The sequence below is a fragment of the Piliocolobus tephrosceles genome, chromosome 3 (genome assembly GCF_002776525.5).
Source record: "Piliocolobus tephrosceles isolate RC106 chromosome 3, ASM277652v3, whole genome shotgun sequence".
Classification (NCBI taxonomy): domain Eukaryota; kingdom Metazoa; phylum Chordata; class Mammalia; order Primates; family Cercopithecidae; genus Piliocolobus; species Piliocolobus tephrosceles.
In genome coordinates, this window is record NC_045436.1 from 20981493 (window position 1) to 20998768 (window position 17276).

General features: G+C 38.6%; 1 protein-coding gene across 4 annotated transcripts in view; it reads right to left on the reverse strand.

Annotated features, from left to right (window-relative positions):
• The window catches only part of PALLD (palladin, cytoskeletal associated protein), a 434025-nt gene that overhangs the window by 213836 nt on the left and 202913 nt on the right, over positions 1–17276 (reverse strand). For all 4 annotated transcript variants that reach the window (XM_023228753.3, XM_023228746.3, XM_031935301.1 and 1 more), the window contains 2 exons: positions 5660–5779; positions 2998–3340 (listed from right to left, as the gene is read on the reverse strand). In XM_023228753.3, coding sequence (XP_023084521.2) covers positions 2998–3340; positions 5660–5779 — 463 coding nt within the window. The remainder of the gene's footprint in view (positions 1–2997; positions 3341–5659; positions 5780–17276) is intronic.

Below are 17276 nucleotides of genomic sequence, written 5' to 3' on the forward strand. Positions count from 1 at the left end.
AAAGAAAATCAAATCATAGACAGATGAAAATAAGATTTGAGCAAACCATAGTTTTTCACTGCTGACCATATGAGGCAAATAAAATACCACCTTTTCCCACAATGAATGAAAAGAAAAAATGAATGTGTAAGAATTTCACTTGGCAGTTACCTATAGTCATTCATGATCAATAACTCAGATGCTGTTCTAAATTATTTGCAGATGTCATTCAACAGCATTTCTCTATCAATAATACAACTTTGAGAACACTGAACAAACCTTTTTTAGAAAAGGTTCTGATAGACTGGATTAAGAAAATGTGGCACATATACACCATGGAATACTATGCAGCCATAAAAAAGGATGAGTTCGTGTCCTTTGTGGGGACATGGATGCAGCTGGAAACCATCATTCTCAGCAAACTATCGCAAGAACAGAAAACCAAACACCGCATGTTCTCACTCATAGGTGGGAACTGAACAATGAGATCACTTGGACATGGGAAGGGGAACATCACACACTGGGGTCTATTGTGGGGAGGGGGGAGGGGGGAGGGGGGAGGGATGACATTGGGAGTTACACCTGATGTAAATGATGAGTTGATGGGTGCTGACGAGTTGATGGGTGCAGCACACCAACATGGCACAAGTATACATATGTAACAAACCTGCACGTTGTGCACTTGTACCCTAGAACTTAAAGTATAATAAAAAAAAAAAAAAAAGAAAAGGCTCTGATAATACACGATGCCACACCTTTCAGAAGGGTAGGCTGGAGGAAGGGAAGCAGAGAGTGTAAACTTTAATAGCCTTTGTGTTGTTTGAATTGTCACATCAAGCATCCATTGATTTTGTAATAAAATCCAGTAACATATTCTACATCATAAGAAAATTTAAAAAAATATATTTAAAAAGCATCATCACATATTATTTTCTACCTAGTTAAATGGCAGGTAAATCTGCAACACAGAAAAACAAAAATCAAGTGATGCCGGAAGAATATGTTTAAACACATGAAGATTTGAAGAAAAAAAAAAAAGCAGTGGGAAAACCTAGTACAAGTAAATGTTGTTTCTAAGCTGTGGGGCTTTGTGTTTAGGTGTTCTGCTTTTTCCCTTAAATTTCCTCATGAAGGGAGAATAACCCATTTATTTGGGCCTCACACATTTAAGTCCATTTTTTCTGCATCTTATTTTGTATTGAAAAATCTCACTCATAAGCAAATCCTGATGTTCTTTAAACTTGTGCTTACGCTGTCATCCTCTTAATGAACACGAAGTTGTTTTGTCTGCATTCTGTAGATACTACCCCCTTGCCATATCCATTAATGTGTCTGCAAAGCAGAACTAAAAGCTGCAGAGTTGTTCAAACTCCTGAGATAAGAAGGGCTGTAGATGCCTCTTAACAGCTCCTCATGTTTGCTCCTCCTGTGATTTACATGCAATTTATGATACCCATTAGAGTAGATAGACTTTACTTAATCAAGACCACAGTCAAGTCCTAGTCATTCAACACGTTTGCCCTTTTTCTCCCTGGAGAGCAGGTCCCTTGTTTCATTAAAAGCACTGCAAATACATATTCAAAATGCAAAGATGAAAGAAGTCAGCAGTGGCAATTAATTTTATGGGTTGCTGCTACAAGAGCATAAATCTCTTTTAAGGTCACCATTTTTTAGCTCGTTATACCTGTTCAGCCTCTGAATGGAGATAGCGCATAGGTATTAAATGTTCACCAACACCTTTCACGCTATTGTGTACAAGCTTAGTGAGTAGCCCTACTGTCTTAAAAGAGAGCCAGAACACAATGCAAAATTAGGTAGAGGGTAGCAATAGACAGATTTTTGAATCTGCAACACAAGATTGTCCAGAAGTCTAGTTTTATAAAATTGTTTGACCATTTGTTAACTTAAGGTATTCTTTTGACTGCTTTTGTTATTTGATTAGTCTAATGTTGTTCATGAAATCACTCAGTAAACAATAAAGTGATATACAAAGGTAAGGTGTTAATCTAATTCAAATATCTTTTAAATTCTAACATTTCTAACAAATGAACTGATCACAGAGAGAAAAGACGAGGCTGTTCAATGCTAGGGAAATAAAGAATAACTCCTAAAGAAGCCCTTCCCGCCCCAAATCAAAAACATCACATACGGGTAAATAGAAGGGGCTTTCCTAAGTTCTGGCAAATACATTCTCATGGGAATGTGACCTCATAGAGTACATACACTTTCACTATGACTCTTACATTTCCACTGACCTCTGACAGGGCAGTAATTCAGGGTCTGTTGTGCTATGATAGAACCGTTTGAGCTAATTTATTTCTGCCTCTCTGACATTGTAATGGCTCCATTCATAACAACTCTCTGTTGTGCGTTGCCAATGGAAACAGCTCATGCAAGTTTTATCATCCTAAGAAAATAATGGACATCAACTGTGAAGATGGTATTCATGGAAATACGCAGTTCCATGGAATTCCAAGCCAAGTAGCCTGTGTTGTGAAAGGCGCTCTTCTTGCCCACAAGCCTGCTTACCTCCGGTTTCATTGCCCTGCCAGGATCTGCACCCTGAATTTCCAGCCTCAGCTTTTAGTCTTTCCCTGCTTGTCTATATCAGACCTCCTTACTGACACTTAATATTTAAAGTAACAAATGTAAAGTACTTACACCCACTTTTGGAAATGCTTTTAATAAAGGGCTCAAAGTAGATCCCCCTTTTCCATGGCCTCCGGGGAGTGGCTACGTCCTTAGCTGTATGTTGGAAGCCCACACCAGGCACAGATATTTTCATAGCCGTAACCAGTCACAGCTTTCAGCAAAGGGCAGATTTCACTAAGCTTTTCATTTCCCTTCTTTATTTTTAGGTATCTTTGCTATTGTTGAAGGATACCGCTTGGCAGCAAAGGTCACACGAGTCAAGGACAACTTGCCACATAGTTGAGTCCAGGCAAAGGTTTTTTCTCACCAGAAAGGAAATGTAACAGGGGTATGGAAATTATTATAAAACCATGCAGAAATACTCACAGTTTTGGTTTGGCAAGCAGAGGTGGTGGCTCCTTAGTGGGTGAAAGCAGGACAGCTGGTGTTGGAAGAGATTTATTACTGTTAGCTTTGCCGTTAATCAGGCCATTTACTCCATGGCTGGGATGGACTCCGTTCGTTTCCCTCTCAGCAGAATTGAATTGCATTTGAAGGGCTGCCCTGCTCAGGCCTAACTCAGGGTTGTTCACCTGCTGCATCTCAGATGGTTTCTTTGAAGCCAATTCCAAGGAACTTGTCTCCAAGATTGGAGGGGGAGGTGGAAAGTGCTGGAAGTGATCATTGTTGGATTCTCCCATTGACTCATAACTACAGTTTTCGGTGTTGGCTGAGGAAGGGGAAAGAGGAAAAACATAAGAAGATGCTACTAGTTCAACAAGTGATTTCACACTGTCAGAGTCTTCTGAGAATCCCTGTGTTGTGTGAAGTTGTTAAAGGAGAGGTGATTGTGCTGCTCTCCTCTGATGCAGAAGCACTGCCAGCTGGAGGGCCTGGTTCTTTCAAGCTTGTTTTGAATGAGTGCTACCGTCTCATTTCCTGACTGAGCTCACATGTGGGGAAGCCAGCTACCGAATCCTAAAAATTTCAAACAAGAGCTAAAGATAGAACTTGGCCAAAAAATAAAAAAATAAAAAATAAAAAAATAAAACATGACAACACAAACAGTATCAACTAATAATGCTTTGTCCTCTCACATTTTGGTCCATGGACCTGACTGAAAATCCTAGCTGTCATTACTCAAATTGGCTCAAGCTGTAAAGGTTTTATGTGGATATTCATCTAAAGCCAGGGAAGTAAAGCTCAGAGTCCAAGTAAAATTTCATCATCTCATAAAAATATTTTTTTCCATATTAGATGATTGCTCCAACTATAACTCAGTATGAAAGAGATTTTTATTTGTTGCCCTCAAAAGGCTGAAAGCATCTTGAGATCACGTCTTTTTTAGATTCTGCACCTTGCCCAGAGCCCAGCAGAGCTCCTGGCATGCACTCAAAAATGCTTATTGAGGTAAACAAAAAGTTCAAAAATAAAATATTTGTTGATTATGTTTGACCTATAGCAGATATACCGCAGAAACAAATGGAAAATACTACACACAAATTTTTGCCCCTCAGACTCATAGAGCCCAGGGTTTTGGCCATATTGTTTAAGCACTGCACTCCTGCTATGGCCATTTGACGGGACAGTGTTGAAGCCAACTCGAAATCAAAACGCTGAGGTCCTCCTTGCTCTGTAACTCCGATCCTGACACTTAGGTTTCTTTCAGCACTTACAGTAGTCTTTCATAGAAACCATTTCCCATTTAAGATGATTCTCCCATTTCTGTTCGTAATTAAGATGAAAAAGCATTTACAATTGCCACTCTAAGGTCCCTAAATAAGTTTTGGTTGTGTCTCTGCTGCCACCTAGCATCAAGTTCTTGCTCTTCTGAAGGAATCCAAGTACAATTCAGTTGTTATCTCCAAGTCTGTATCATTCAACGAATAACCCATTTATTGATTCCCTACTATGTACATTATGTGCCGGGCTTGGTCAAAAACATATTTTAAAAATATCTTTAAGATGAATGGCAGAGATGAGACAATTAAAGTAAGCTAATGCTCATTAGTAACTGTAGAAAACAGTCAAATAAAAAGAAAAGAAAAGAAAAAGAAAAAACTTTTTCACATTCCCTTCCCTAGTGGTAAGTTTTTGAGTTTAGAAAATATTCATGTATTTTTGAAAACTGGCTTCAATAATACATTGCTTTCTTTTTCATATTAGTTACATACTATCACTGACACACACTATCAATGAAATTTGAGTTTGAAGGCCTTTACAGCTTCTCTGGGTTTATCTTGTATTACATTTTATACAAGAAGGCTTATCTTGTATTACCTTTTCCGAAGTTTCAGTAGTGGATTGGACAATGGCTTATTTGTACAAGTATCTCCAGATCTCATGTGTTGGCACTGCTGAGAAAGTGACTGTACCTCTGATGTAGAGGTGACTTTCCAATGTGAATATGATTCTAGGTTAGCAGGAGGATGTTAGGAAACCAGCTCCATCGTTTCCAAGACCAAGACTGCACGATGTTAAAGAAAGCTCCATGTGTGTTCAGTTGCTACACGATCATTATCTTTTTGTTGATCATCTCCACCTCACTCCCTCTCCTCCCCTCCCCTAAAGCCTTTGTTCCACCATGAAACTTAGATTGTTAGGGTGACTCCTGGAGTGGCCAGCATTCCTGAAGGCTGAGCTGAGCTCTCTTCCTGGGACAGTCCCTTTCTTTCCTTTTCTTTTTTTAGACAGAGTCTCACTCTGTCACCCAGGCTGGAGTGCAGTGGGACGACCTCGGCTCACTGCCACCTCCACCTTCTGGGTTCAAGTGGTTCTCCTGCCTCAGCCTCCAGAGTAGCTGGGATTACAGGCACACACCACCATACCTGGCTAATTTTTGTATTTTTAGTAGAGACAAGGTTTCACCACGTTAGCCAGGCTGGTCTCGAACTCTTCACCTCAAATGATCCGCCTGCCTTGGCCTCCCAAAGTGCTGGGATTAGAGGCATGAGCCACCGCGCCTGGCTGGGACAGTCCCTTTCTGCTGTGACCAACCACATTGGTGCTGGGGAACAGAACCCAGTTGTTGTTTTCACTCCTCACATACCTGAGGTGACAACCAGCTGGGCAGTGCTAGTTGCTGATCCGTAATCATTTCTTGCTGAACATGTAAAGATCCCTGCATCTTCAGGGAAAGTCTCAGCGATAACTAGGGTGCAAATCTCCTCTGGAAGTGAAGAGAACAGAATCATTCATCAGAGTTTAACCATGAAGTCACTTTTTAAGAAGTGAGACCCTCTGCCTTTCCTCAACAAACAAATTAGGTCATGATTATTACGTATTCACTTTACAAAAGTGTTTGTGATAGAATCTCTCTACGTTTAATTTAGCAATTCTGCCTAGCAGAAAAAGCTCTGGAGGTAGACCCATTCTTTGTGATGTTGGACAAGAGCAGTCTCAGTGTCCTAGTCTATAAAATGGGGACAATCACCTAATGGGTTACCTGTGAAGATAAAATGAGATGTCTGCAAGTGTGTAACTCTGTACTTTGCATGTAGGAGTTAAGTTCATTGCATGTCAGAGTTCTTTCTGTACATATAGCTACCTCTTTATCTGCTCAGCTGCAAACTAAGTAGTGGGGAAAATAAAGCTCTTCTGAAATGCTGACCACGGGGGAAAAAAGAACAAAAGAACATGACCTGTATATGTTTGACCTGTAGACAACTATTCTGGAACGTACTATTAAATGGCATGGCAGTGTTGCAGAGCATGAAAAGCCCAGACTCGAAACAGCTGCCTGGGCTTGAATGAGGGCCCTGCCACATCTTGCCTTTGTGACTTTGGTCGGTCTCCCTGAACTTCAGTGTTCTTCTCTGTAAAATGGAGACAATAGTAGAAGCTACCTCACAGAGTTTGTATTAGTCATGCATGACACACAAAAGTAACCATCACAGGGTTATTGTGAGGGGGATGATGATGATGATGACAACAATAACAACAAGAGCTGACAGCTATATAACCCCTTATCATACACTAGGTATTGTTACCAGCACTTAACACAGATTAAATCTAATCATCATGTCAATCTTATGAGTTATGGAAGTTTATTATCAGCCCATTTTATAGCTAGAAAATGGAGGCACAATAAGGTTAATTCACCTGCCCAAGGTCACACAGCTAATAAATACTAACATAGGGATTCAAACCAAGTTGGGCTCCAGACTCCAAACCCTAACCACCACCTACTTTTGTGATATGACATATTGTGCTTTAGGACATTGCCTGGCATACAGCAAATGCTTCATAGCCAGTGTTAGCTGTTACCATTAAAAGGAAGCTGTATCTAGAGTATTAATTAGTTTTACTCATTGAATAATTGCTTATATTGTACTAGTAAAATAAAGACAATTATATGGGCAAATGTCAAGAAAAGTGATCGATTTCAGATTCCCACAAAGTTATTCCATCGGTTAGTCACATATTTTTGGGGTAGCATGAGGTCGTGTATTGTAGATTTTTTTAGTAATAATGGCTGCAATTATTCCTTCCTTTGTAGACATGCCTCTTTGTAATGTGCCTCTGCAACTCCTTCCATCAAGTGGCAGAGTCTATTTCCCCATCCCTTGAACCTGGGCTGGCCCTGTGAATTGCTTTAGCCTAGAATGTTGTGAAAGTGATGTTGTTGGCCAATTCTGAGCCTTGAGAGGCCTGGCCTGCTTCTGCTCCATCTCTTGGAACCCTGATGGACCCTTAGGTGAACAAGGCTGTGGTAGCCTGTAGGAGGAAGAGACCATATGGAGCAGATATAAGCCCTTCCAAGAGAGACCATCCTAGACTAACTGACTCATTCCTAGTCATCCTGGCAGCTGACCATGGCTGCACTGAGAGAGCCCAGCTGCGGTCAGCCCAGCCTGGCACAGACCACAAAAACCGCCCAGGTGAGGCCAAGCCAAATAGTTTACACACAGAATTATGGTTGCTGCTTTAAGCAACTAAATTTTGGGGTGCTCTGTGTTGCAGCAGCTAACTCATAGAATTTGATAAGATAAATCTTGTTCACTAACATTCTTCTAAGAGCAAACGTTTCAGACCATCAATAATTAAAATTAGCAAATCTGTTTCAAAACATTTTATGTTTTAAACCCTGAAACAAAAAAAGTACTAAATGTAGGTAAAAGTGCTATGTTTAAGAAAAAAAAAATTTGTCTATTGAAGAGAGCTTTAAATATTTTAATTTTTTACCTATAAATCAAAATAAGTGCAAAAGTAAATAATAAAGTATAAAGTGTAAATGTTTCTCTTGATAATTGAATTCCCTTTATATACCTAATATCCCTTAATAATCTCACTCTTCAAAGGCAAATGCAGTTTGTTGTATTTGAGTCTAGAAAAAAATTCATGTTATCTATCATTTCAAAATTTGTCCAAGTATTATCAAACTATATAGTTTTTAATGTCATGTTATTGGGTCAAACATGCATTTTTTTTTGTATTACCAAGTAATATGGCCTATAGGCGTCTTTGAGTTTTACTCCATTTCTTACTCCATTCTTAGGTTTTATCAACCCCCTGGCCCCACCCACCAAAGCCTTTACTTATCCCCATTTCTGATGATGCTGATGGTAGTCTGGTTAACAGACTGCTTGAGATTTTCTCAAAAGCTAAAATGCAAGGATTCTTCTGTGTCAAAATGTTATGTTCCTTAGGAAAGATCTGAGGACTACGGTGACTATAAGCTTTTGAGAGGTTAGCATTGTAGTGTAGCTCAAGGTCAACTCATTTCTAAGATATATTAATACAGGCTTAAAATTGCGAGAGTTGTAAAAACACACACCTTATTCTTTCAGCATATTATTTACTTTGATGTTTAAATGGGGTGTGAAAAACTTAGTTTATTGTTTATGTTCTATTATTAATTTTATGTTCTACATTGAACCTAAATGATTTCGTTGAGGTAAAAGTAAAGGGCAATGACAGTAGGAGAACTATAGCAAAATTCCACTTAAGAGGTATCTAAACTAGTCATACTCTTAGAAGCAGAAAGTTGAATGCTGGTTGCCAAGCATTGGAGGCAAGGAGGAATGGCAGTTGCTGTTCAGTGGGCATAGAATTTCAGTCATGCAGGACGAAAACGTTCCAGACATCTGCTGCACAACATTAAGCATATAGTTAACAATACTGTAGTGTATACTTAAAAATTTAAGAAGGTAGATTTCATGTTATATGTTTCTTTAACCACAATAAAAAAAAAGTAAAGGGCAATGAAATCTATATTAAGTATTCATCCATTTAAATGCTAATTTAAGGCCGGGAGCAGTGGCTCATGCTTGTAATCCCAGCACTTTGGGAGGCCGAGGCAGGCAGATCACTTGAGGTCAGGAGTTCAAGACTAACCTGGGCAACATGGTGAAAACCCATTTCTACTAAAAATATATATATAAAAAATTAGCCAGGCTTGGTGGCAGGTACCTGTAATTCCAGCTACTTGAGAGGCTGAGGCAGGAGAATTGCTTGAACCCAGGAGGCAGAGGTTGCAGTGAGCCAAGATCGGGCCACTGCACTCCAGCCTGGGCAACAAGAGCGAAACTCTGTCTCAAAAGGAAAAAAAAAACAAAAACAAAAAATGCGAATTTAAGTAAAACACTGTGATAGGTATCATAAATGCAGAGACATTAAAATCAGGAAGAAGTTGCTCAAACATTCTACATCTTTCTTGAAGAACAATAAGAACAAATGGTTCTTAATTGCAGCAAGAGGGAAGAAGGTAGGTTACATGAATGGAAAGACTTGTTAAGGAAAGGTTGTTAAGATGTCGAGAAAATTTTTTGAGATAAAGTCTGGAATCTTCATCCATGAACAGCTCCTAGAAGCTTTTACAGTCATCTATCTACTTGCTAAGCACTTTTAAGAGTACACTGTCTTAATATTTTATAGCTACAGATATAATTAATGGTTCCTGCTCTTGAGTTGTCTGTAATCTTATTAAGGGGTTGAGACACATCTTTTACATGAATTGGACTTGAATTAGAAAATCATCAGGTCTATTCCAACTCCAAAAGTTTACACCCTTAATGCCCACATGACAACGGGATAGTTTTTTAAGTCCTCCTTCTCTCTTTCCTTCAACATTGTGCAGTCTTAAAAAGGCAGTTAAGTCAGCTGCAAGCAAAAATGTTTGCCAGAAACTATTTGGCAAAATTGTTTTGAAATATAAGGTGGAAGTAGGAAATATAATATAGAATTAAAATTTTTAGGCAATTAAAAATTAAAAGTTTATTTCAGACTTCTGAAGAAATTAAAATTTTAGCTCATTATGCAGTGTTTTAAGAAATTGACTACATATTTGATCTACTGTAATGATCCTATAATCACAAAGACAGGATCTTTTTGGTCTTTTTCTCTTACTTGTCTTGACAGCTTTGCAACCCCTCCTACTGAGTCTGTAAAAACAAAATCGAATGTAGTTTCCTGAATTGTCTTCTTTTTCTTTATTCTTAAGATTTCTTTCTACCATTTAAAACATTTTATTTTTTTGAATAGGTAATACAAATACAATGTACAAAATTTTAAAGGTACAAACAGGTATATGGTTCTCTATCTTTTAAATAATTAAAAATTTTCATGAAGCTTCAATTTTAAAACAGAGACAATACATTTCAGCTTGTATCTATACACTAAAACTTGTTACAAAGAGACAACAGAAATACCCAATTATATAAAGGGATAGATTATTTCAGGTTATATATTTTTTCATATCTATATATGAAAAACATATAGATATGAAATATCTCAAAAGTTATAATTAAAAATAATATATTAAAAATATATACACATAACCTGAACTAATCTATCCCTTATATAACTGGATATTCCTGTTGTCCAGTTATAGCATAAATGCATAGGCATCATTATATGCATAGGCATCAATATATGAAAAACACCACAAAGTACAGCAATCTCAAGAGAGCTCAATGGCCTGTATTTCAATTACAAGAGACTTTGAGTTTTTTTTTTTTTTTTTTTTGAGAGGCGTTTCACTCTTGTTAAACAGGCAGGAGTGCAATGGTGCAATCTCGGCTCACTGCAACCTCCGCCTCCCAGGTTCAAGCAATTCTCCTGCCTTAGCCTCCTGAGTAGCTGGGATTACAGGCAGGTGCCACCACACCCAGCTAATATTGTGCTTTTAGTAGAGACGGGATTTCTCCATTTTGGTCATATGGTCTTAAACTCCCGACCTCAGGTGATCCCCCTGCCTCAGACTCCCAAAGTGCTAGGATTACAGGCGTGAGCCATGGTGCCTGGCCTGAGACTTTGAGTTCTTAATAACGTCGCTGTTTTGTTTCAAATAAAACAATTTTTTCCCCTTCTTTCCTGAAATGATGGTACCACTCAAGACTTCCTATGCTAGAAATAGTGGAAAATACTGGGTAATTTTCACAAACACCTGGAATACTTTTTTGGGCACTGTCATGTGGATGCCAGGTTATAATGCAGCAGGTAGTATTACATATGGCAACACTGGATCTCATCTGACTCATGGTGATGGCCGCTGACTTTGATAGCTCATTTCATGCCTCACCACTGAGTAACATAAGTTATGTTTTTAAATTTTATGATCAAATTAGACCTTTAAAGGACAACGTGTTGTGCCCAGTATGATTGTGGACTTATACGGATAACACACTACAGAACTTTCTAGCATTCCCAGTGTTGACCCAGGTGGAAAACAAAGCCAGTTGGGTTCAATATCATTGGAATATTTACTTTTGCTTTCTGTAGTGTTGATCAGAGCAAAATGAAAAATTAATCTATTGAAATCCTGAATCCAGGTTATATACTGTGCTTTATAATTTCAATAGTGTATCTCTATAAATAATAAGCACATTAAGACCACATCCCATAAAATAGGCAGCTGTGGTGTCATAGGGAGGGAAGGTGTAAACTCAGGCAGGCTCACCTCTGCTCACTGTAGTATCTCCATCAGGCAAATGTCCCCTCTCACAAGATGCATTGTGGGAACTGGGAAAACACCGTAACTCAATGGTGTAAAGTTATGAGGTATGATCCAGCAATCCCACTTGTGGCTATATTGCCAAAGAATTAAAATCTGCATGTTGAAGAAATATCTACATTCCCATGTTTGTTGAAGCATCATTTACAATAGCCAAGGTATGAAAACAATGGAAGTGTTTATCAGTGGATGAATGGATTAAAAATGTGGCATATATGTACAATGTGATACTATTCAGCCTTAAAAAATCAGGAAATTGGCTGGGCGCGGTGGCTCAAGCCTGTAATCCCAGCACTTTGGGAGGCTGAGACGGGCAGATCATGAGGTCAGGAGATCGAGACAATCCTGGCTAACATGGTGAAACCCATCTCTACTAAAAAATACAAAAACTAGCCAGGTGAGGTGGCAGGCGCCTGTAGTCCCAGCTACTCGGGAGGCTGAGGCAGGACAATGGCGTGAACCCGGGAGACGGAGCTTGCAATGAGCTGAGATCGGGCCACTGCACTCCAGCCTGGGTGACAGAGCAAGACTCCGTCTCAAAAAAAAAAAAAAAAAAAAATTAAAATTAAAAAAAAAAATTCAGGAAATTCTGTCATTTGAGACAACATAGATTAAGCTAGAGGACATTATGCTAAGTGAAATAAGCCAGGCACAGAGAGATAAATACTGCATGATCTTACTTATGTGTGGAATCTAAAAGAAATGTAAAGTAGAAAGATGGTTAATCAGAGAGGGGTGTGTGGTGGACAGGAGAAGGGGAGACATTGGTCAAAGGGTACAAAATTTCAATTAGGCAGGAGGAATAGGTTCATGGTGACTATAGTTCGTAATAATGTAATGTATATCTTTTTTCTTTTTTTCTTTTTTTGAGACATAGAGTCTCGCTCAGTCACCCAGGCTGTAGTGCACTGGCGTGATCTTGGCTCACTGCAACCTCCACCTCCCGGTTTCAAGCAATTCTCCTGCCCCAGCCTCCTGAGTAGCTGGGATTATAGGTGAGTGCCACCACACCCAGGTAATTTTTTGTATCTTTAGTAGAGATGGGGTTTCACCATGTTGGCCAGGTTGGTCTCGAACTCCTGACCTCGTGATCTGCCCGCTACGGCCTCCCAAAGTGCTGGGATTACAGGTGTGAGCCACCGCACCCAGCCAACAATAATGTACGGTATATCTTAAGATAGCTAACAGAGAGTATTTTAGAGAGAAATGATAAGTATTTGAGGTAATGGATATGTTAATTAGCTTAATCATTCTACAAGTATACATATGTCAAAAGCTTGCATTTTATCCCATAAATACTTACAATTATTTTCCCATAACATATAATAATGTATCTTCTATGTATTTATGTATTATGACATTTACCAATTCAAAATACAACAAAAATAAATATAAAAACATGTCAAAACTCTGAAGCAGAATGTATATTTAAACTATTTTGATATTTTTAAATCAGTGATTTTTGTTTAAAACAATGAAGAAAAACTAAAGGATAGAAAAATGAATTGGCAACTCTGAAATAGGCAGGACTCTGCATTACTCTAATTTTATTTCTATCTTACATGTGGCCTTTGGTATACACTCAAGGATGTAGCTATAACATTATTAACATTTGTATTAGATATGCCTTAATTCCTCAATAAGATTGAGTTATTCTGGTTGGGATGGGGAGACTTGGCTATTTATAAGATCGGGTGGAGATTATTGTTAACTTTTTGAATCTTGAGTCTTTCATGGTGGTATTTTCCAAACTTGTTTGATGGGAAGAATCACCTGGAGCACTCACTGGTTAAATATATTGATTACACAGAGCCCTCCTCTCCCCTAGAGATTCTGATTTAGTGGATCCGGGTTGAGGCCAAGGGTTCTTTTTTTTTTTTTTAACGGCCTTTCCAGATTATTTTTATCTTCAGAAAAGTATAGAGAACTGTGTCCTAAAAAGATAGGTTTCAAACATTTTTGATTGAAATCCACAGAAGAGATACATTTTATGTCTAACCCAGTCACATGCATAGGATAGGTACATATACATACATACATACACACACACACATATATATATATAATGGACATAAAAGCTTCACAAAAGAATATTTAAAGTTATTACACAAGGTGCATGCTACTAGCTTTATTCTACTTTTATAACATGGTGGTTGCCATCCACCTTCATGGGCCGTGAGCAGCAGTTTTAAAATACTGCCCCACAGGACAGTTCCTGGCTCAATAATTATCAATGAATCCTGAGTGATTGGCATATTAAGAAAAGGGTTTCCAGATAAATGTTTGAGAGATGCGGATACATGCAGAGCATATAGCAATTATTTGATTAAAAAGTTCACTGAATAGAAGGAACACAATAAGATAACAGAGACAGCATGAAGTAATCCTGTGCTTTTCGACTGTACTATACACAGTTCTTGGCTTTCCATCTGAAGAGGAAGATAGAAAGTGTGGAAATAATTCAAGCTGGAGCTTCATGTCAGATGAATCATTTGGAAAGTGAGATGTCTCTGGAAAGGTACAAGGGATTGGGAATTTTTAAATTGAATGCATATGGTTACAGAATGAGTTAAAAGTGTGATTAGCCATAGAAGGGGAAATACAAGATCAGTGCTGTAAGAGATTGATTAGGTGAAATCCCTCATTTCTTCAGGCTCAATATCAATGAATCCTGGGTGTTCAAAGGAATTCTCTCAGGGTCCTGGCTAATTAATGCTAGAGCCAAAATGCTGAAGGTCAGCATCCAGTCTCCCACATGCATGTTCTTTTTTTCTTTCTTTTTGAGATGGAGTTTCACTCGTCGCCCAGGCTGGAGTGCAATGGTGCTATCTCGGCTCACTGCAACCTCCGCCTCCCAGGTTCAAGTGATTCTCCTGCCTCAGCCTCCCAAGTAGCTGGAATTACAGGTGCACACCACCATGCCCAGCTAATTTTTTTTTTTTTTTTTTTTTGTATTTTTAGTAGAGACAGGGTTTCACCATGTTGGTCAAGCTGATCACGAACTCCTGACCTCAGATGATCCACCCACCTCAGCCTCCCAAAGTGCTGGGATTACAGGCGTGAGCCACTGCACCTGGCTGATGCTCTTTTTTGTCTACAGCACAAAGCCTCTCTAGTTGTTCTGCATTTTTCCTAGTTCAGAACACAAGAAATCTTATGTAAAGTGAGGTAATGAAAGATTTAAGTCAGGCAATGGAGTTTCCCGATGCTGAAAAAACTATAATTAATCTCATTATCCAAATGATTCACGAGAATTATTCATCTGCACAAGGGGAGGGCTATATGTCCTCTGAGGCATAAGACACATTGGAATAGGATATAAGCTGAGTCAAGAGTACATTATACTCTTTATACTCTGTTTATCATTATACTCTGTTAAGAATTCTCGTGGACATTCTTAACAGCCCCTTCTTATGAGGTTTGGAGCAGTGGGCTTCAGGCAGTGCTAAGTCACGTTCCTTCTCCCGTCGCAGATGCTGCTGAGAGTGGTGAAGGTTTCTCAGCTTTCAGTAACACCTGGGCACTTCCTGCCTGGACAGCCAGGGCTTACGGCCCTGGACTAACTTCCCAGGGCTCAGCATTCTCCGGAGAGCACTTCTCTCAACCTTGAATCATCTACACCTGGAAAGACGGAGGTGCTGGGAACACTGAGAAAAATGTCCTTGCCAGTTCAATGCCTGAGGATGCTTCAACTATAAACACAGACATAATTCTGTGCCTTGAAACCTACATTTAAAAACGCGATACAATTTTATTCATTAGGGATAATATAAAGTGGTTTTAGAGCAATGATCTTGATGACTTGTAAAGAATTCCTTCTGATGCTTCTGTGACTGTGGTTCTTTTAGTCATGCCATTTTCAGAAAACCCGAGGATAAATATACAGTTGCCCCTTCTAAATCAGAGGGCTCTCTTAATAAGAATGAAATTTTATCATCCTCCCATCCATCCATGACTTTGAGGATAAAATAAAACATTTTAACGTGGTCTCTGAAGCCCTGCATAATTAGGTCCCTGCTTCTCGTTAGGCTCCTTCTGTGCCTCGCACATCATTGCCTTCTGAGCACTGGGCACATGGGCTCCGGGGCAGCTCCTTGTGAAGCCACGCTCTGGTAAGTTTCTAAGCCCTGACTCCTCCCGGAGTACTTAGCACTCTCCTACGCAGTCTTATGTTTCCCCACAAACATTACTTTCTCAGGGAATCCTTTTTTTAAATTAGACTTCATCAGTTTTGCCACCTAAAAGCAATTTTAGGATGGTAAACTTTTTTTGGAGACATCACAACTGTAATTAAATAATATCTATCACAAATAATATCATCACAACTGCAATTAAATAATATCTATCTATCTACTGATTGACTCATAAAGGTAGGGTCTTGCTCTGTTGCCCAGGCCTCTAGTGGGAGATTTTAGCAGATAGTAGAAGACAATCACAAAATCAAATAAAGCTGGTGCATTTTCGTTTTATTTTATTTTTAAAATCTTTCTTAGAAACAGGGGTTTCACTGCTGCCCAGGCTGGAGTGAAGTGGCATGGTCATAGCTCACTGCAGCCTTGAACTCCTGGGCTCAAGCAATCCTCCTGCCTCAGCCTCCTGAGTAGCTGGGACTATGTGCCACCTCAACCTGTTAAATAATTTATTATGTAATTAGTTTGTTAGTTTCTGGTTCCCTGAAATATAACCTCTGAGTGCAGAAACAACTTTTGTTCATGGCCATATTCTCAGCATCTCACACATGGTAGGCTCCCTATAATTATTTTTAAATAAATGCATGCATGAAATTTAGATGAAGGAAGAAAACACTTCCTTTGTAAAAATACTATTTTCTAAAGGAATTCTCAGTAAGACCAATTTTCCTACAGGCTTCCTTTGTGTGTTTCAAAGTTGACTGAGTGGAATTCATTGAGTATGACTTCGTAGGAATATTTCCATGCATAAATAAGGTATATGCCTGATAAAGTTCACGACACATGGAACATTTAGAAAAGTTACAGACTTAAAGAACAAAAATAGAAAAATAAAAAATAAACACTGGGATGTTCTTTTAGTGATCGTCATGCATTGAAATGTCACAGCAATTTTTACTAGATAATTTTTTTAACTAGATAAGATTCTAATACAATGTCCTAAAGGTTGCTCACTTTTCTTCTCAAGGAAAATTTCATCCGACAGTGACAAGAGGCTCACATTTTGTTGAGAGAAAGAAGCATCATAGCTTGTATGGTTCTGACATTATAAAAATGAAGAAAGTCATGAGGAAATGAGATGAGCCAGGTTATAATACTGGATTTTCATCTGGTAGCATCTTAGTTGAACAAAGATGTATAAGACATCTGTAAAATAAATTTTGGTAAGGAATGGAAATCAGAAAATGACTGCTTATGTCACATAAAGGGAGTTAGAGACTTACTTATCTGTATTAAAGAAACTGTCTCCAGTATAAGTGGAAAATTTTAAAGTTATTAGTAACCTTAATTATGATGCATTTTAATCTAATTTTCCCATGTTTGGATTTCATAAGGTTTTGATTTGAGGGCATTTAATAAATTACTAAATCAGAAAATGTTTTTACTGGTGATAAATTCTGTTCTTTCCAGTTACCTAAAAATTACAAAGTCACAGCAGTATCTCCCAGAAGGCAACCCTGAATTGCATTCAGGTTCCTGGACCTACTTAACACTTGGTTAAATACAAATAAAAACCATTTTGT